This window comes from Humulus lupulus, chromosome 7 (genome assembly GCF_963169125.1).
Source record: "Humulus lupulus chromosome 7, drHumLupu1.1, whole genome shotgun sequence".
Taxonomy (NCBI): domain Eukaryota; kingdom Viridiplantae; phylum Streptophyta; class Magnoliopsida; order Rosales; family Cannabaceae; genus Humulus; species Humulus lupulus.
The window spans coordinates 79,893,956-79,914,723 of record NC_084799.1 but is presented as its reverse complement, the minus strand read 5'-3'; the positions used below and the strand labels follow the sequence as shown (position 1 = coordinate 79,914,723).

The 20,768-nt window shown below is 38.5% G+C and overlaps 2 protein-coding genes across 2 annotated transcripts; both read right to left on the bottom strand.

The window, feature by feature from the left end:
- Positions 1 to 12,289: 12,289 nt before the first annotated feature.
- Positions 12,290 to 13,589, bottom strand: LOC133791891 (uncharacterized). The gene is made up of 4 exons (XM_062229799.1): positions 13,416 to 13,589; positions 12,740 to 12,937; positions 12,582 to 12,632; positions 12,290 to 12,415 (listed from the first exon to the last, which is right to left on the bottom strand). Exons 1-4 carry the CDS (start codon positions 13,587 to 13,589, stop codon positions 12,290 to 12,292), a joined length of 549 nt encoding a protein of 182 aa, XP_062085783.1.
- Positions 13,590 to 18,768: 5,179 nt separating this feature from the next.
- LOC133791890 (uncharacterized) lies at positions 18,769 to 20,457 on the bottom strand. Its single transcript, XM_062229798.1, has 3 exons — positions 20,226 to 20,457; positions 19,532 to 19,683; positions 18,769 to 19,146 (listed from the first exon to the last, which is right to left on the bottom strand). Exons 1-3 carry the CDS (start codon positions 20,455 to 20,457, stop codon positions 18,769 to 18,771), a joined length of 762 nt encoding a protein of 253 aa, XP_062085782.1.
- Between the last annotated feature and the right edge of the window lie 311 nt (positions 20,458 to 20,768).

Genomic DNA, 20,768 nt, shown 5'->3' with positions numbered 1-20,768 from the left:
TTTCAAGAAGAGCTCTTGAGGGAGTTGGTGCAAGAATTATGGAAAATCTTCATTGACGGATCATCAAACGAGAACGGATTAGGAGTTGGGATCATCTTAATATCACCAGAAGGGCATCAATTTCATACAGCTCTGAGATTCGGATTTGAAGCGTCCAACAACGAAGCATAATATGAGGCCTTACTGATAGGGCTGAGGATGGCGAGAGAGCTCAAAGAAAAAGCCATCCAACGCTATAGCAATTCCTAACTCGTAGTCAATCAAGTATTGGGAGAGTATCAAGCTTGAGGTACCAAGATGGCAGCCTACCTAACTAAGGTAAAGGGAGAATTGTCTGAATTTCAGTACAGCTCTGTGGAACAAATACCCACGAGCAGAACTCTAACGTTGATGCTTTGGCATGAATTGCTACCACAAAAGATGCTGAGACATTAAATGTAGTGCAAGTGGAGCTCTTAGAGAGCCCGAGTATGACAGAAGAAATGGTAGAAGTCGGAATGTTCGACATAAGACCAACCTGGATGACTCCTATAATGGAATACCTCGCAATTGGAAAGTTACCTAATGACAGAAAATACGCGAGAAACATACTCTATCAAGCTTCGTGGTATGTAATAGTAGATGGAACCTTATATCGGCATGGTCATTCATTACCTCTCCTACAAAGCATTCTGCCCGAGTAAGCCAAAACCATTTTACAAGAAATACACGAAGGATTTTGTGGGGATCATGCTGGGGGGGAAAACCTAGCACTAAAGATACTGAGACAGGGCTATTTTTGGCCCACTTTAATAAAAGACTCGATCTCGTATGTTTAGAAGTACAGCAAATGTCAGTGTTTCGCCATAGTTGCGCGAGCTGCTCCAGTCAAGCTAAAGATGATTTCATCCCTGTAACGGTCCAATTTTCTGAGACATTAATTACGGAGTCCGTTTAAAATAATAAACAATAAATACTTTACAACACTAAAAGAAAATATTTATTTAAAATTTAAACAGACAATAAGATCTCATTATTTAAGAGTAAAAATGTTGGACTCTAGGTTTAATAACAACAACATAAAGAAAATAACCGTTCAATTTTGAAAATTTAAAACATGACATTCATTTCTAAAAATTACATAAAATAACTGGAGCCCAGCCTCTAACATGTCCTCTCCATGCCTCGAGCCCTCACCACTTACTGCTTTGCTTTGCCTTTAACAGCACACAGAGTATCAGTGAGCTAATGCCCAGTAAGAAGAGCAATGTGTTAGGAAAATATGTATTTTCCTCGATAGAAATGGTAAGATAATACAACTCTATGCAATAATATTACAAATAAATATAGATTGATTAAAAAGAGTGTTACAACTCTATAACTGAAAATACAAATAAAGGGAGAAGGAGATGTAAGATGATAGAAATAGAAAGTACAACTCTATTACAAAAGATACAAGTAAACTAGAAGTGTTTGAACAAAGGAAATAAAAGGATTACAACTCTTAAACAAAAGTCCAAGTAAATAGAACAAGAAGAAAAAGCAATAGAAAGAAAATAAGAACAAGAACAAAAACAATAAACTCTCACTCACACAACCAAAGTTAAGAGTGTTGGGGATCACCAACTTGAACAAGGTTTGAAACCTTTGTCCAAAAGCTTATTTCCCCTAACTCAAGCACTAAGGGATCTTTCACAGATTTTGGAAATGCTTTCTGGAATAATCAAGCCTCAAAATGTTTCAAGCCAAGTGCTCTAATGGATAGAAATGTTGTGTCTTTCAAGTGAGTTATAGGCTCCTATTTATAGAGTTTAGAGACACCCTTTGAATTTCAAATTCCACCAACCCCCATGGTTGTTACTAATGTTTAATTGAAATAATATGGAATTAAAAATGAGATTTGGGAGTAATTTGGGTTTTTGGAACTGTTCAACACTTTTGGAAAAAACTGAAAAAATGGCCGGAAATACACCTGTGGTCGCAGCCAGGGACATCAGTGGCCGCGGCCACTGCCCAATTTCAGCACTTGAATATGTGCTGTTTTTCTAAACGGCTCCAAACCCTCCCAAATGATTTTGTAACCCCCAAAACACATTATTGGGGTTAAAATCATATCTCTAACAGCCATTTCTGAAATGCCTTTATGAAATTCATCTCAATATTGTGTAACACCAAATTTACACAATAAAGGGTAATATTTGGAAGTTACAAATTTGTAACACCAAATATGCTATATTATTTGGATATGTCTCTTATATCTAAATATTGTAAATCTCCATTAGATGTTACAATATGTGACATTCTTTGTCACATTTATTTAATCTAAAACATTATATTATAATATAATATAATATTACATTATATTATAAAATAATATAACATTCCCCCACTAGATTAAATAGTTATCTAAAGAAACACTTATTTAATTAATCATTATATTTTAAAATATAACATATCCCCCACTTGATTAAATAAGAACTCTCTCTTATAGGAGTCATTGCATTAGTGCATAAAGCAAAGTGTTTTTCAACTTGAACTTTACTATAGTGTAATTGTCACAAAATTTGTCGAAAATTTGGTTGCACTAGGCATTGAACCATCTTTTCATGATAACAAATCGGTGATAACACACACACCTTTGAGATGTTTACTTGAGACATCTATGTCTCGCTTTGCACCATTAATGGCCATGCGCACTTTCCATTCATGGACGTTCTTGAGAATACTCCCAATTCTCATGAGAGGCGGCACCACCCCTAGGTCCATATAGGTAGAATTCTTACAGTATTTTGTTACCAAAAATACTTGTCTTTACAGGATTGAATTCTATTAAAAAACCTTTCGGTTTTAACCCTCAACTTGGTAACACACAAGTACTCAATATCTCAGATGGGACTTGTTTTGAGTACAACTAATATTCACTTGATTGACTTGTTGTTACCTATTGAATCTAACACTAGTTGAATAACTAGTGTTAAGATAGGTTACCATCAATCGTGAATCTCTTTAGGGAGTTTAAGTCCCATCCCTCGAGATGATGCAGCCTCTAAATCCCTCGTTAGTGGCTTAGTGAAAGGATCCGCCAGATTTTCACTTGTTCTCACATAGGATATTGAGATGACTCCTCTTTGAATCAATTATCTTATATATCCATGTCTTAGACTAATATGTCTAGACTTCCCATTATACACTCTGTTGCATGCCCTAGCCAATGTCGCTTGGCTATCACAATGTATCGATATAGTAGATACATTCTCTTTGATTACGGGAATCTATATCAACAGATCCCTTAACCATTCGGCCTCTTTGCCAGTGGCAGCTAGAGCTATGAACTCTACTTCCATAGTGGAATGAGATATACAGGTTTGTTTCTTGGAACCCCAAGATATTTCACCTCCACCAAGTGTAAATACCCAACCAGTTGTGGACAAGTTGTCCCTAAGATTGGATATCCAACTTGCGTCTGTATATCCTTCTAAAATCAAAGGAAATTTGGAGTAGTGAAGGCTTAATCCTTTGGTTTTCTTGAGATAACCTAGGACTCTTCCAATTGCCTTCCAGTGATCCATACTTAGATTACTTATAAACCTACTAAGTTTACTTACCGCAAATGCTATATTAGGTCTAGTACATTGGGCAGCGTACATTACACTCCCTATAGCACTAGCGTACTCCAATTGAGCCACCGCTCTTCCTTCATTTTTTTCTAGTTTTACACTATGATCGAATGGAGTATTGGCATATTTAACCTTGAGATGGTTAAATTTGTTCAATACTTTCTCAACATAGTGGGCTTGCCCTAACACAAAACCCCCACTATGTTTCTTTACTTTGATACCAAGTATGGTGTCAACTTCTCCAAGATCTTTCATCTTGAAGGTTTATGATAGAAACCTCTTCGTTTCTTCTATCCCTTTCATGCTATTACTTAGAATAAGCTTGTCATCCACATATAAGCAAACAATGATCACATATCCCTTGCAAGTTTTGGAATACAAACACTTGTCTCCATTGTTATGTCTAAACCCATTAGACATGATGGCTTGATCAAATTTCTCATGCCATTGCTTAGGAGCTTGTTTCAATCCATATAAGGATTTTACAAGTCTACAAACTTTATGTTCATATTTTGGTAGGACAAACCCTTCGGGTTGTTCCATATAGACCTCCTCATTGAGGTCACCATTAAGGAATGTTGTTTTGTTATCCATTTGATGAATATACAAGTTGTGTATAGAAGCTAAAGCGAACAAAATTCTTATAGAAGTTGTTCTTGCAACAGGCGCATAAGTATCGAAATAATCGATACCCTCTTTTTGCCTAAATCATTTTGCTAATAATCTAGCTTTAAAGGTTTAGATAGTGCCGTCAGTGTGGTATTTTCTCCTAAATACTCACTTACACCCAATTGGCTTAGACCCCGGTGGGAGGTCTACCAATTCCTAAGAGTTACTGGAAATAATGGAATCCATCTCATCATGATGGCTTCTTTCCAAAATGCACTATCTCTCGATTGCATATCTTCTCTATAAGTCTTAGGATCATCCTCAACGAGAAGTACAATAGGAATTTTCCTAATAACTTCCTCTCTATTTCCTTCGACCATGTAGAATGAAATTCGTTGAGAATCTATCTCATCCACTACTAGACTTTTATGATTTTTAAGCCTTTGACTTCTTCTAGGTTCAAAGGGTTGCTTTACATCCTTTTGAGAATTCTCCTCTTGAGAATCAACTTTAGATGTAGAAGCTTGAGAATTGTTCTAATATAACAAATTCTCCTTTAGAGATGTTGAAGCTTGAGAATTGTTGTCACATAACATATTCTCAAAAAAGTCAACTTCTCTAGATTCAATCACAATATTAGACTCTAAGTCTAATAGCCTATAAGCTTTATTATTGTTGGCATAACCAACAAAAGCACACTTTATGGCTCTTGAACCTAACTTTGTTCTATTAGGTTCGTTTTTCTTGCAATATGCAAGACACCCCCACACTTTGAAGTACCCTATGTTGGGTTTTCTTCCTTTCCATAACTCATACAGAGATATCTCATTTTTCTTTATCAGTATTCAAATAAGAATGTGACAAGCGGTTAAAAGCGCTTCACCCCATAAGTTGAAGTTCAACTTAGAAAACACCAACATAGAATTTATCATCTCTAGATAAGTCCTATTTTTCCTTTCGGCAACACCATTGTATTGTGGTGTATAAGGTGCAATGCACTCATGAATTATACCATTTTCTTCACAAAATGTATTGAATTCATTAGAGAAGTACTCTCCTCCTCTATCACTTCTTAGCACCTTAATCTTTTTATTTAGTTGATTTTTAACTTCTAATTTATACAATTTAAAAGCATCAAAAGTTTCATCTTTATGCTTTAAAAGAACATAGGTATATCTACTAAAATCATCTATAAAAGTAAGAAAATACCTTTTACCACCTCTAGTTAAAACACCATTTAATTCACAAAGATCACTATGGATTAAATCTAGTAAATTAGATGATCTTTCTACACTAGGAAATGGTTTCTTAATCATTTTTGCCTTAACACATGTTTCACATTTACCATAGTTTTTAATATTGCATGCAATCATACCACATTTAATTACTCTTTTCATGGTTGAAAAACCTATGTGCGATAGTCTAAGATGCCACAAAAATAAAGAATCATACTCAACAATATGGCGGAATTAGTATTTTTATTGATAACATTGAAAGTTACATCATTGGTGCACAATTTAACCATACCCTCACAAGAGTACCATTTTCCCAAAAATACATTTGATTTGGTAAGTATAAGTTTACCGGACTCAAAAATGGCTTTAATGCCGGGCTTGCCAAGCAAATCACCACTTACCAAGTTTCTACTAATTTCGGGAACATAAAGTACATTCACTAATGTAACTTTCTTGCCGGAGGTGAAAAAGACTTCAATGGTACCTTTGCCAAGTACCTTGGATTTTCCCTCATTGCCCATTTGAATCTCATGGTTGCCCTTTGACTTTTCAAAGGTCTTGAACAATGATTTGTCATAGGTGACGTGGACGGTGGCACATGTATCATACCACCATCCTTTCACCTTGCCTTGGACCGCATTCACCTCACTAAGGGTAGTAACTATGTTTTCCTCTTGAGTTGCGTTCACCTTAGGTCCTTGTTGGTCTTTTCTATGCCTACACTCTCTAGCATAGTGACCCTTTTTCCCACACACAAAGAAAGGACCTTTCTCGCCCTTAAACTTGTTTGGGTTGGTTTTTGGACTCAAAGGTTTCTCGTTACCCTTTTTCCCTTTTTTTTTTGGATGTTTTGGTTGTGACACCGCATTTGCTTTGGAAGTCTCTCCATTAGACCCCTCCACAAGTTTATCTCTACATATCGATTCCTCTACGATTCAAATATGCTTTTGGATTTCCTCCAAAGAATAATCCTCATTTTTATGAAGGGTTCTTTTCCTATAGCTCTTCCAAGTTTGTGGTAATTTATCCACTATAGCACCAACTTGAAAGGCCTCGGGAAGCTCAATCTTTAAAACTTTCAGTTTGTTAACAATTATTTGCAATTCATGAATTTGAGGAAGAATAAGTTTATCACCAAAAAATTTGAAATCGAAGTATTGAGATATCAAAAACTTTTTGGTACCTTCCTCTTCCGCCTTTAACTTTTTCTCAAGTTCATCCCATATCTCCTTGACCGATTCGGTCTTAGTGTGGAGGTCATAGAGCCTATTGGATAGGGCGTTGAGGATATGACCCCTACAAAGGAGATTGTCCTCCTCCCTCTTCATTCTTTACTCCACCACCTCGGGAGTGTCCTTGTCGGATGGTGTTGGGAGAGGTTCTAGAGTGGATTCTAGAATGTAGGCGATTTTGAGAGTGGTCAAATGGAATCTCACCTTGTCTTGCCACCTAGTAAAATTGGACCCATCAAACCTATCCAACCTCACTAGGTCTTGATTCATGATTTTGATGGTCTCACCTTCCATTGAAACAAACAAAGGAATAAGCTTTTGAATGTTAGGAAAATATGTATTTGCCTCAATAGAAATGGTAAGATAATACAACTCTATGCAATAATATTACAAATAAATATAGATTGATTAAAAAAAGTGTTACAACTCTATAACTGAAAATACAAATAAAGGGAGAAGGAGATATAAGATGATAGAAATAGAAAGTACAACTCTATTACAAAAGATACAAGTAAACTAGAAGTATTTGAACAAAGGAAATAAAAGGATTACAACTCTTAATCAAAAGTGCAAGTAAATAGAACAAGAAGAAAAAGCAATAGAAAGAAAATAAGAACAAGAACAAAAACAATAAACTCTCACTCACACAACCAAAGTGAAGAGTGTTGGGGATCACCAACTTGAACAAGGTTTGAAACCTTTGTCCAAAAGCTTATTTCCCCCTAACTCAAGCACTAAGGGATCTCTCACAGATTTTGGAAATGCTTTCTGGAATAATCAAGCCTCAAAATTTTTCTAGCCAAGTGCTCTAATGGATAGAAATGTTGTGTCTTTCAAGTGAGTTATAGGCTCCTATTTATAGAGTTTAGAGACACCATTTGAATTTCAAATTCCACCAACGCCCATGGCTGTTACCAATGTTTAATTGAAATAATATGGAATTAAAAATGAGATTTGGGAGTTATTTGGGTTTTTGGAACCGTTCAACACTTTTGGAAAAACTAAAAAAATGGTCGGAAATTCACCTGTGGCCGCGGCCAGGGACATCAGTGGCCGCGGCCACATCCCAGTTTCAGCACTTGGAAATGTGCTGTTTTTCCAAACGGTTCCAAACCCTCCCAAATGATTTTGTAACCCCCAAAACACATTATTGGGGTTAAAATCATTTCTCTAACAGCCATTTCTGAAATGCCTTTATGAAATTCATCTCAATATTGTGTAACACCAAATTTACACAATAAAGGGTAATATTTGGAAGTTACAAATTTGTAACACCAAATATGTTACATTATTTGGATATGTCTCATATATCTAAATATTGTAACTCTCCATTATATGTTACAATATGAGACACTCATTGTCACATTTATTTATTCTAAAACATTATATTATAATATAATATAATATTACATTATATTATAAAATAATATAACACTATGTAGGACATAACTCCCAAACTAGAAAACAAAAAATAAACATCATAAACATAATAATCATCGTGTGATACATAAGCACTATATCACACTTACATAATGTGTGTTACACTCACACATAAATACTAACAAGTCATGTTGATTGGACATGAAATGTAATCTGTCTTGCCTGCGCTGTACTCACACTCGGCATTCCCACGGTGGCACCTAGTCTAGCCTGCGCTGCACTCACACTCGGTCGTTCCCTTGAGACATGGTTGCCCTGCCTGCACTGTACTCACACTCGACAGTTCCGTGGTGGCATCCTATTATCCTGAGTTATACACACCCAAGATAATTCCTGCAAGTGCTATACTCACACAAGCAGCTAGAATCTAGTAGCACGCCTACTCTATCATCTAAGCATGTCTACTAACTAAAATCCCTAGCACTATCCTCATGCTTGTCAACCTAATTGTATCGCCCCAACTCCAGGGACCGTTACGGTGTGCCTTGTAAACAGTGCTAAACTCGCTAATCGAGTCATTTGGCCAAAATCGTGAACTAAGTATGATTAGCGGTTTAGGGATTAAACATTTTGGATAAGTTGTAACGTTTCACTAGAACGTTTAATATATATACATTGGGATCCCGAAAATAAAGTTTCAGAGTTTATTACAGAAAATATATATAACAGGCCGTTCTAAGCGGCAAAACAGGGTTCAACCCTAGTTCCACTTTAAACCTCGTCCGTGGCGGATGAGCAGCTGCATATGTACACGTCATCACCTAAGCTCTCCAACTCAAGGATGGTCCAGCTTCCTCTTTGCATTTACCTGCACCACGTAGCACCCGCGAGCCGAAGCCCAGCAAGAAAACCCAATAAAGTATGCTATAATGTCAACAACGATCATAGTAACCATTCAAGACTATCAGTCCAAACAAATAGGTGACAATAGCCAAAAGTCACAATACTGAGCATCGCTCCTTCTAGCCATGTGACGATAGGGTCACCAGGGCTTAACTGACAAGTGATCCTTTCATAAGTTTGATTAGGACAGGTGCATGGTGAATGGTCACCAACATAACCTTCCTCCCGACCCTAGAGTCGTGCAATGGACAGCATCCCTTGGCCATGTGACAAACAGTCACCGGGGTCATATACCTTGGCCATAAACATCTGGTCGTAGACCAGGCAAGCGCTTAATAGTTCTTCGACCTTAGGGTTGGTCTGGCATTAATGCCATAGAGCCATTCAATGCATGATTCTCGACTTAAGCTTGATTAGGACAGGTGCAAGGTGATTAGTCACCAACATAACCTTCCTCACGACTCTAGAGTCGAAACTATGGACAACGTCCCTTAGCCATGTGACAAACGGTCACCGGGGTCATATACCTTGGCTATAGTCATCTGGTCGTAACCAGGCAAGCGCTTATAAGTTCTTTGACCTTAGGGTCGGTACCGCATTAATGCTATAGAGCTATTCAATGCGTGATCATCAACTTTAGAGTCGGTCCCTGACTAGTCAGTGTCGTTCACGAGTAAGACATGCCACCAATCATATATCACATGTTCAATATCCATAAACAAGGTATTTAGCATGCTCACTAACAGATACCAGTACAATTAGGACCATGCACAACCACAGAGGCTCAAGCTCTGAACAATCTCATACCCAGTATACAAAGCATGTCCTAATCACATGTTTCTCATGCACCGTATGCAATATATCCAACAATCCATCATGCACCTATAACAGCCATGCATGTCACGTTTAATAGTCAACCAACACGCATCAAGAATAGCCATGCATGTCATACATAATAATCAACCGACATGCATCAATGATAACCACACATGTCATACTCATTAATCAACTAACATGCATCATAATAGCCATGCATGTCACATATACACAGGGTGCAATTTTCTTACCTCAAAGCCGAGCTAGAACGATTAAAAGAACGACCCTTGAGAACGATCAACTTTTAGTCCTTTAGCGGCCACCTAGTCATAACCAAATATAAGGTATCATTAATAAAAATGATAACTGAGGGTTCCCAAACCAAATCCCAGCCCCCGAGACCTCAAATACTACCCAACCGGGTACTAGGTCCAACCCCGAGGCCTATGGTAAGAATCCCTAAGCTAAAAACAACTTTTTAGCAAATTTGGCCTTATGGGCCGCGGCCCCCAAAAGCTGTGCCGCGGCACGCCCCCCAAACAGAGAAGCCCCCATCTGCCAGACGCGCGTGGGCCGCGGCACGTAAAAGCCGTGCCGCGACACCGAGCCCAGTTCAGCCTAAAACCAGCACGCGAACTCAGAATTGCCCCTGCGTTTTCCCTTAGAACCAGCCCCTCAAACCTTCATAAAACCTCTTCCTAACATACAATTAAACCCCTAGACAACACCCATAACCTCCCCTCATCAAAACCCAATCCTATAATCCTTCAAAACCCCTTTGAATCTAAACTTCTCACAAGTATCAAAAACTGAAAACCAAAACTTGAAAATAGAGCAACACCTGAAACCAAAGTCTAAAACTCACCTTGAAACCTGTTTTGAATCCCCTTTAATGGTTGAAACAAGTCTCCTAGCTGCCACCTTTGATTTCCAAGCTTAACTTCTTGATTTGGGCTCTCAAAATTCAAAGAAAAGAGAAGGGAAAATCTTGTACGGGAGAAGAAGGAAGAGAGGATGAGGATGGCTCTGTTTTTACTATGTTTTCCACAGCTCTTTATGTCATATATATCCTTAGGGTCAAAAGACCAAAATACCCCTAAGCCAAATAAACCCCTCTAAAGTCTTCCGAGGGTAAAACCGTCCTTTCTCGCCTAACTCGTTAATTATAATTAACGCTTCCCAATTCCCGATAATCTCAAAATCCTCAAACACCAATAAATCATATCCCATTACCCTTTAATTCCCGGTAATGCTCTAATCATTAAATTCACCCCGAGACTCATCCCGAGCCCCGAACTTAAACCCGTTATGACTAGACCGAACACTTACACCTCATGATCGTCTCATGTCGATAGCTCGAGCCAATCCACCTTATAATGTGGCTATACTAATTAATCACAATCACGCACCCAAAATAAACAAGTACTCCCACAATGGCCAAATTACCAAAATGCCCTTGCATTATAAATATGAGCCCATATGCATGCATTCACCATCATATAATAATATAATTCACGTAAACATGCATATAATCATTAAATACTATAATAAATCAATTATGGCCCTCCCGGCCTCCCAATCAAGGTCTTAAACCTTATTAGGAAATTTGGGGCATTACACTAATGCAACAATTCAGGTCATAAATATAATTACATAACTAACAAAAAAGAAAACAAGGTTGTACGCATAACGTACACCCTGTGCGCAAATGTCCACTCTTCTTACCTTAAGCAGTGAATTGCCTGCTGACGTGTCCCGAACCACTTATAGTGTCACATCGACGACCGTTGGCTCCTAGACATCCAATCACACAGCGACAATTCAGGGAAAATAAAAATACACATTAGCGTTTTATTTCGAAACCCTAATTATCGAAATAATTTAACTATGTAATTTTAACATGCATGACACGTAAATTAAAATCATTTTCCTCAAAACTATGGATTTTGCCTTTATTTTTAAAAAATTAAACAGTTAAAATAAACAATATCTTGTTATATTAAAAATTTTAATAAGATATTTAGGGTATCGTTTATTATAAAATGTCCTCAAAATATCCCTCAACAAATCCCGAAAATAGGGACATTATAGTCATTTGATAATTGCTTATAATTACTATGATTTAATCTATTTAAATAATAATAATATAATAACTCATAAAAAATAAAAATAAAAACTCATACCATATTATTATTATTATTATTATTATTATTATAATATTCATAAAATAAATAATAACTTTAACCCGAGTCATTATTTATTTATTTGGTATTATGCATTCCAAGATATTTAAACATAAGAAACCATGAATTTTATCTCCATTGGAAATCATACATATCTAATATTTCATCAAAGGAAAAGAAAAAAAAATGACAAAGATGCACACAGGGGAAAAATTACGAAATTGCCCTTCTGGGAAAATGGGTATTACAAATTATCCCCCCCCCTAAAAAAATTCCGTCCCGAAATTTCACTAAAACAATTCTAGATACTGTTGTAGCATATCTGATTCGAGTTCTCAGGTTGCTTCCTCAACAACATTATTCCTCCACATCACTTTCACTAAGGAAAATGTCTTATTCCTTAGGACCTTGCCCTTCCGATCAAGAATCTTCACCAGACGCTCATCGAAAGACAAATCTTCCTGCAAACCCAAAGTCTCATAGCTTAGCACATATGACGAATCTGACACATATTTACGAAGTTGTGACGCATGAAACACATTGTGCACCCCGGCTAACGATGGCGGTAAGGCTACCCTATAAGCCACATTACCAACTCTGTCCAATATCTCAAAAGGACCGACATACCTGGGACTCAGTTTTCCCTTCTTGCCAAACCTCTTCACCGAGATTCCTTTCCTTGGAGTCACACGGAGAAATACATGATCACCAACTTCAAACTCAACATGCCTGCGCTTTATGTCTGCATAAGACTTCTGTCTGCTCTAAGATGTGACCATTCTTGCCCTAATTTTCTGAATAGCCTCAATGGTGTTTTGCACTGCATCTGGCCCAAGTAGTTTTCTCTCTCCCAGTTCATCCCAGTGAAGTGGGGACCTACACTTTCTTCTATACAAAATTTCATATAGTGCTACCCCGATGGTAGATTGGTAGTTGTTGTTGTACAAAAACTCCATCAGTGGCAAGTATCTACTGTAAGATCCCTGAAAGTCAATGACACATGCTCTGAGCATATCTTCAAAGATCTGATTTGTTCTCTCGGTCTGACCATCCGTTTATGGGAGATAAGTTGTACTGAACTTCAATCGAGTTCCCATTACTCTCTTCAGACTCTCCTAGAACGATGATGTAAACCGAGCATCCCGATCACACATTATAGAGTACGGTGTCCTATGTAATCATACTATCTCATTCATGTACAACTCAGCGAACTGATCCATAGAATAAGTCATGTGCACCGATAGGAAGTGAACCGACTTGGTATACCTATCCACGATTACCCAAATTGCATCATGTTGTTTATGGTAATCCATATATCTCCTCCCATTTCCACTCAGGAATATTCAACGGTTGTAGTAGCCTCGTTGGTCTTTGATGTTCTTCCTTAACCTGCGGGCAGGTTAAGCATTTTTCCACATATTGCATTACATCCTTCTTCATTCTTGGCCACCAATACAGTACCTTAAGGTCGTGGTACATCTTAGTTGTCCCGGGGTGAACTGAATACTGGGTAGTATTAGCTTCCGCCTGAATCTCTTTCCTCAGCTCATCATTGTCTAGCACACAAATACACCCCTTGAATCTGATCAGTCTGGTATCTAACATAGTGAAATCCTTGACATTCCCATCCTGCATCTATTGCTTTAGGTCACTCAACTTCTTGTCTGCATTCTGCCTTTCCCTAATCCTTTCTAACAAGGTGGACTGAAGTGTAACCTTTGCAAGCTGTCTTGTGATCAATTCTATACCAGCTCATTCCATGTCTTCCACGATCTTCCTTGATACTCCTTGTAAAGAATAAACCAAAACCAGACTCCTGTGACTAAGAGCATCAGCTACTACGTTGGCCTCACCAGAGTGATACATTATCTCCTAGTCATAATCTTTTATTAACTCTAGCCACCTTCTTTGCCTCATGTTCAATTCCCTCTGCGTGAAGAAATACTTTAGGTACTTGTGATCGGTGTAGATTTCACATTTCACCCCATATAGGTAATGACGCCAAATATTTAATGCAAACACCACTGCAAATAACTCTAGGTCATGTGTTGGATACCTCTATTCATAATCTTTCAATTTCCTCGAAGCATAGGCAATTACTTTACCAGACTACATTAATACACAACCTAATCCTTATTTTGATGCATCACAATAGACCACAAACTATCCTCCATCTGATGGTAAGTTGAGTACCAGTGCCAATATGAGTCGACTCTTCAGTTCCTGGAAGCTTTGCTCACACTTGTCTGACGGAATGAGTTTTTTTTTTTAGATTCTTTCTCGTGAGTTCCGTCAATGGTCTATCTATTTTCGAGAACCCTTCCACAAATCTCCTGTAATAGCCTGGTGAAACGTAGTAAACTTCTGACCTCAAAGGCATTCTTTGTTCTTGGCCACTCTTTCACTGCGACGGCCTTAGTAAGATCAATCTTGACTCCCTTGTTAGTGACAATGTGTCCCAAACAACCAAAACTCAGACAACCAAAAATGCAACCTCAGACAACCAAAACTCACACTTCGTGTACTTCACATACAACTGATGTTCTCTCAATCGTTGTAAAGTCAAGTGTAGGTGCTCCTCATGTTCTTCCTGTGTCTTAGAATACACCCGTATATCATCTTTGAACATGATGAAAAAAAAATCTAGAAACTCCTTGAAAACTGGTTCATGAGGTCCATAAACAATGTTGGGGAATTTGTGAGTCCAAACAACATTACTAGAGACTTGTAATGCCCAAATCTGGTTTTGAACGCTGTCTTTGGTATGTCTTCATTCTTGATTCTAACCTGATGGTATCCCGATCGAAGATTGATTTTAGAAAACACCTTTGTCCCCTGAAGCTGGTCAAATAGATCATCAATCACCGGCAATGGATACTTGTTCATAATCGTCACCTTATTTAGCTCTCAGTAATCGATCACATCCACATGGACCCATCCTTCTTCTTGGCAAATAAAACTGGTGCGCCCTAAGGAGAGTAACTCGGTCTAATAAACCCTATCTTGAGTAATTCTTCCAAATGTGTCTTGAGCTCTTTCAATTCTGTTATTGCCATTCTTTATGGTGCTCGAGACACCAATGTTGTCCCTGGCATAAGGTCTATCACAAATTTAATCTCCCTGTGCGGTGGTAACCCCGGCAATTCTTCAGGAAAGACGTCAAGGAACTCAGCGACTACTCTTGTTTCTTCAGGCTTCCTTTCTGCTTCTTTAGTGTCATCGACCATGATAACTAGGTACCCTAGACACCCGTGCTGCAACAAATCTCTGGCTTTCATCGCTGATATGATAGGAGTTCGAGGTTTCTTGCTTGTTCCCCAGTATTCAAATGTCTTTCCGCTTTCTTGTTTAAAGACTACTTTCTTCCGCTTGCAGTCAATAGATGCTCCATATTTTGTAAGAAAATACATGCCCAATATTACATCGAAATTACATAAGTCTAATACAATCAGATCTACAAATAGTTCCCTACCATCTATCGATAATGGTACAGCTCTAAACTAATATTGTAACGGCCCAATTTTCTGAGACGTTACTTAGGGAGTCCATTTAAAATAATAAACAATAAATACTTTACGATACTAAAAGAAAATATTTATTTAAAATTTAAACAGATAATGAGATCTCATTATTTAAAAGTAAAAATGTTTGACGCTAGGTTTAATAACAACAACATAAAGAAAATAATCGTTCAAGTCTGAATATTTAAAACATGACATTAATTTCTAAAAAAACATAAAATAACTGGTGCCCAGCCTCTAACATGTCATGTCCATGCCTCGAGCCCACACCACTCACTACTTTGATTTGCCTTTACCATCACACAGAGTACCCGTGAGCTAACGCCCAGTAAGAAGAGCTATGTAGGACATAACTCCCCAAACTAGAAAACAAAAAATAAACATCATAAATATAATAATCATCGTGCGATCCATAAGCACCATATCACACTAACATAATGTGTCTTACACTTACACACATAAATACTAGCAAGTCATGTTGATCGGACATGAAATGTAATCTGTCTTGCCTGCACTGTACTCACACTCGGCATTCCCACGGTGGCACCGAGTCTGGCACCGAGTCTAGCCTTCGCTGTACTCACACTCGATCGTTCCCTCGAGACATCTATGCCCTGCCTACGCTGTACTCACACTCGGAAATTCCATGGTGGCATCCTATTATCCTGAGTTATACACACCCAAGATAATTCCTACAAGTGCTATACTCACACAAGCAACTAGAATCTAGTAGTACGCCTACTCTATAATCTAAGCATGTCTACTAACTAAAATCCCTAGCACTATCCTCATGCTAGTCAACCTAATGCAACAATTCAGGTCACAAATATAATTACATAACTAACAAATTAGAAAACAAGGTTGCACGCATAACGTACACCTTATGCGCAGATGTCCACTCTTCTTACCTTAAGCAGTGAATTGTCTACTAACGTGTCCCGAACCTCTTGTTGTGTCACGTCGACGACCACTGGCTCCTAGACATCCAATTACACAACGACAATTCAGGGAAAATAAAAATAGGCGTTAGGGTTTTATTTCGAAACCCTAATTATCGAAATAATTTAACTATTCAATTTTAACATGCATGACACGTAAATTAAAATCATTTTCCACAAAACTAGGGATTTTTCCTTTATTTTGAAAAAATTAAACAATTAAAATAAATAATATCTGGTTATATTACAAATTTTAATAAGATATTTAGGATATTGTTTATTATAAAATGTCTTCAAAATATCCCTCAACAAATCCCAAAAATAGGGACATTATAGTCATTTCATAATTGCTTATAATTACTATTATTTAATCCATTTAAATAATAATAATATAATAACTCATAAAAAATAAAAATAAAAACTCATACCATATTATTATTATTATTATTATTATTATTATTATTATTATTATTATTATTATTATTATTATACTCATAATAATAATATTCATAAAATAAATAATAACTTTAACCTGAGTCATTATTTATTTATTTGGCATTATGCACATGCCGGGATTTTACAATCATTTCCAAGATATTTAAACATAAGAAACCATGAATTTTATCGCCATCGGAAATCATAAATATCTAATATTCCATCAAAGGAAAAGAAAAAAAATGACAAAGATGCACATAGTGGAAAAATTACGAAATTGCCCTTCTGAGAAAATAAATATTACAATCCCTGTGGCCATTTGCAACATGGGGAATCAATCTAATAGATTCCCTGCCTATGGAAAAGGGAGGAGTTCGATATGTGGTGGTGGCGATTGGTTACTTCACAAAGTGGGTAGAAGCCGAGCCTCTGGCAACCATCACATCAAAAAGAGTCTTGGACTTCGTGGTGAAGAGTATTATATGTCGATTTGGACTTCCTAAGAAAATTGTGTCAGACAATGGGACACAATTCGATAGTGATCTCTTCACGGACTTCTGTGAAAAATATGTCATCACAAAGAGTTTCTCGTTGGTAGCATACCCACAAGCCAACGGGCAGGTCAAGGCTGTAAACAAAACCCTTAAGGCAAGCCTGAAGAAGAGGTTAGACAAAGCCAAAGGACTATGGCCCGAGCAGCTCCCGCAAGTACTTTGGGCCTACTGAACTTCTCACACGACCTCCACGGGGCATACTCCTTTTTCCCTAACTTTTGGAAGTGAGGCCATGCTTCAAATTGCAATGATAACTACTCACAGGCAAAGGACGTTTCATCAAGAACAGAATAACGGACTACTTAACACACCTCTCGATCTGATCAAAGAGAAACGAGAGGAATCGCAATTGCATCTTGCCCATTATCAACAAAAGATCACTCACTATTTCAATTCAAAATTCAAGGCTCGTAGACTGGGATTAGACCCTAAGGATGGTGTCTTAGGCCCGAACTGCGAAGGACCATACTAGATTGTAGAGGTTTTATGCGAGGGAACTTTCAAGATAGCTTGACTGAATGGAGAAATAGTCCCACGGACCTGGAATGCTCTGCACTTGAAAAAGTATTATCAATAATGCTACCATCAATGTAAGGCTTATTTATAAAAGTCATTCTAATTAATTAATAGATGGATTGTTAGATAACCATTTCTTAGTCTTATTATTGCAAGCTCGTGTTCTCATATTTGTAAAAGCAACCAAGAAATTTTATAAATTCTAGTTACTTGGGGGGCACATAACTGAGGTTGGTAAAATTAAGACTGCTCGGATAAGATTAAAAACTTGGAAGCTTGGAAAAATTGATTATTCAAGGGCTCTTTAGAGCGAGTTATCAATCAACCTAGCAAGAACTAAATTTAAATCATTAAAAACCCTGGATATAACCAGGTTCGAGGCCTGGTTCTTAACAGGTATGATCCAGATAAGCAAACAAAAACTTGGATATAACCAAGTTCGATAAAATCTATCTCAATCTAAAAGTCGATTCCTAAAATCTTGAATGTACAAGAGTCTAAGGATTCTTAAGCATGAGAAGATAATAAAGGAAAGACAAATGGATCAAAAGTTAGATATATATTGAAATAAAACAAACAAATTGCATCGAGGATAAATAACCTCGAACAAAGCCCGAAGGCAATTGTTTAATACCAAAAGATTGTTAGACAAGTACAAAGAAAATCATAAATAAAATCATTGGGCCCCATTAGCTTGCCCTGCAAAGGTGACCTCCTCGCCATCTCCCTCCGCTACTCCGAATGCCTCACCAGTCTCTGAGGGTTCTTGCAAGAACCGAGCCAGTTTAGCAAGGTACGGATCCCACAATCTGGGCTCCATAAAAGAGAAGTTCCTGTCCTGGTTGAAGGCTCAACAATGATATAGCATCTTCTCCATGACTGATGATGACACTGCCTTTTCCTCCTTGGCTTTCACTTCGACCTCGAGTAGTTTCGCTTTGAGCTCACCAATCTCGACCTGAAGTAGTTCAGCAAGATGGTTCGCTTCTACGATTTGAGCTTGGGAGGTGGATAGTGCAGTCTTTGCAACCTGCTCGCTTTCTTGGGAAGAGGTGAGAGCAGCCTTAGTAGCATGCTCGTTCTTCTGAGCAGCTGTCAAGGCAGCTTTGGCGGCCTGCTCACCTTCCTGAGCAGCATTCAAGGCAACTTTGGCAGCGTCTAGCTCGGCCTGAAGCTCTTCATTTCTAGCCCTATCATGAGTTATGCTTCGGTATTGGGACAGGACGGACTACAAAATAACAAAACAAGTGAAATATAAGATGAAGAACACATTAAAAATAGAAATTTTCATTACCAAATATGGGAGAAGAACTCACGGTGAGTTTCATCCCCATGGAGGACTCAGACATTCTCCGGGCTGCACTCCTCTATGGTTCTTAGGCCCCTCACATTGGCTTTATAGGCGTGGCCCACCATATGAGTCGTTGTCTCATATACGATACCCCGAAAGGCTTCAGGGATTTTTTCTAGGTCCTGAGGATCAACCAGTATTCGGACAGTGGGGGCATTGGCTTGTATTACTTGAGGAAGAGGCATGAGTTGAGGTGGGGGAGGGGGAACCTGCCCAACGGTGACAAAGGTCATCGAAGCTGGTTCCCGAGCTGAGCTCGTGCCTTACCCTTAGCAGGGGATTTTGAAGTATTCCCCATTGTAGGGGTGGCCTTCTTCGCAACCCTGGGCCTCTTCACAACGGGGCCCGTGCCGGACTTTTTAGCCTGAAAGGCAGTCCTCAGGTCGGGGTCCATTGTTGATTCCATCTCTTCGCCTGAAAAGAACAAAAGAGTTAATTCATAAAAGAAACATCTCAAAGATATAAAAAGAAAAATAAAATGGGGAATATAAAGATCCTACCCTCCAGGCTAGGGTAGGAATCTATTATCACCAACTCGGGTGTATGAACCGGGCTAAGCATGACCTCCGGCTCTGGGAGTAACGGAGAGGAGGGGGAATCTAAGGGTACAATCTCTAAAATCCTAGGGAGTTCAAGTCCCTCTTCATGGCTAGATTCATCTACATACTGCCTAAATCCAAGAGCAAATGCCCCTTGGAGCAGAGAGGGCCAAGCCCTAAGGTTGGTTCCATATTCTTCAAAGATAGACGATCTAAAGTGCAGTATATTTTCGACAACAATGGTACCCTTGGGATAGCTATGGTTGTTGCGTACCACCAAATGGTCCACGCATTGGAGGAGAGTTATATTTAGGTCTGGATCGGTAGGGTGGCGACTAAGTAGCTGGTTGGTGTTGAAATGAATAAACCTAAAGCTAGCTGCAGCCCGGTCTAATTCCCTAAAAGGGTATGGGTTACCTTGGCCGGAGGGGCCGGCTGCTGCCCGAGAAGTAGCCCGATCAGGATCAAGCCTTTGATCGACTTCGGGAGCTTGTCTTTTCCAAACAAGAGGCACCTCGGCCTCTTCCTTGTCAGTATCCTCAGCAGTTGACAAAGCCTTTTGAGAGGAAGGAAGCTCGGGGATCACCAGAAGGGGAGCTCGGGTCCTCAGGGCCAATGTTTTGCCGATCAGCTTGCAGGCCAACATCATGGCGTCATTCACGACCTAGCAATAATATTTTTCCCGCGAGGGAAGTCTAGACAATTTCTCATATGGGCCCCCGAGGGTCATGGATTTCTCCGTCCTGGCAAATATAGCTGCATGAAAAACAAACTCAATCAGGACATTTTAAAAATATATATATAAATATAAATTCATGCGCTGAATTTTCAAAGGTAGAAGATTTACGAGGTCGGTTGAAGTATCGATGTTCACAATTCTTGAAGCCATTTGACATAAAGAATAAATCTTTATAGTCGATTGGATGGCTGGGAAGATCGATGGTGGAGGCGGAGCTGGGA

Bases quoted from the DNA above. Each gene is read 5' to 3' on its own strand.
- LOC133791891 (XM_062229799.1), bottom strand. From the start codon at position 13,589: ATGCAGGATGGGAATGTCAAGGATTTCACTATGTTAGATACCAGACTG. The intron at 12,938-13,415 runs GTACTGTATTGG...ATTGACTTTCAG, and splicing joins AGATGTACCACGACCTTAAG to GGATCTTACAGTAGATACTT. The intron at 12,633-12,739 runs GCAAGAATGGTC...TGTGACTCCAAG, and splicing joins AGGCTATTCAGAAAATTAGG to GAAAGGAATCTCGGTGAAGA.
- LOC133791890 (XM_062229798.1), bottom strand. From the start codon at position 20,457: ATGATGTTGGCCTGCAAGCTGATCGGCAAAACATTGGCCCTGAGGACC. The intron at 19,684-20,225 runs GTAACCCATACC...TGTTCTTTTCAG, and splicing joins AGCCGGCCCCTCCGGCCAAG to GCGAAGAGATGGAATCAACA. The intron at 19,147-19,531 runs GCACGAGCTCAG...GTTATTTTGTAG, and splicing joins AATCCCCTGCTAAGGGTAAG to TCCGTCCTGTCCCAATACCG.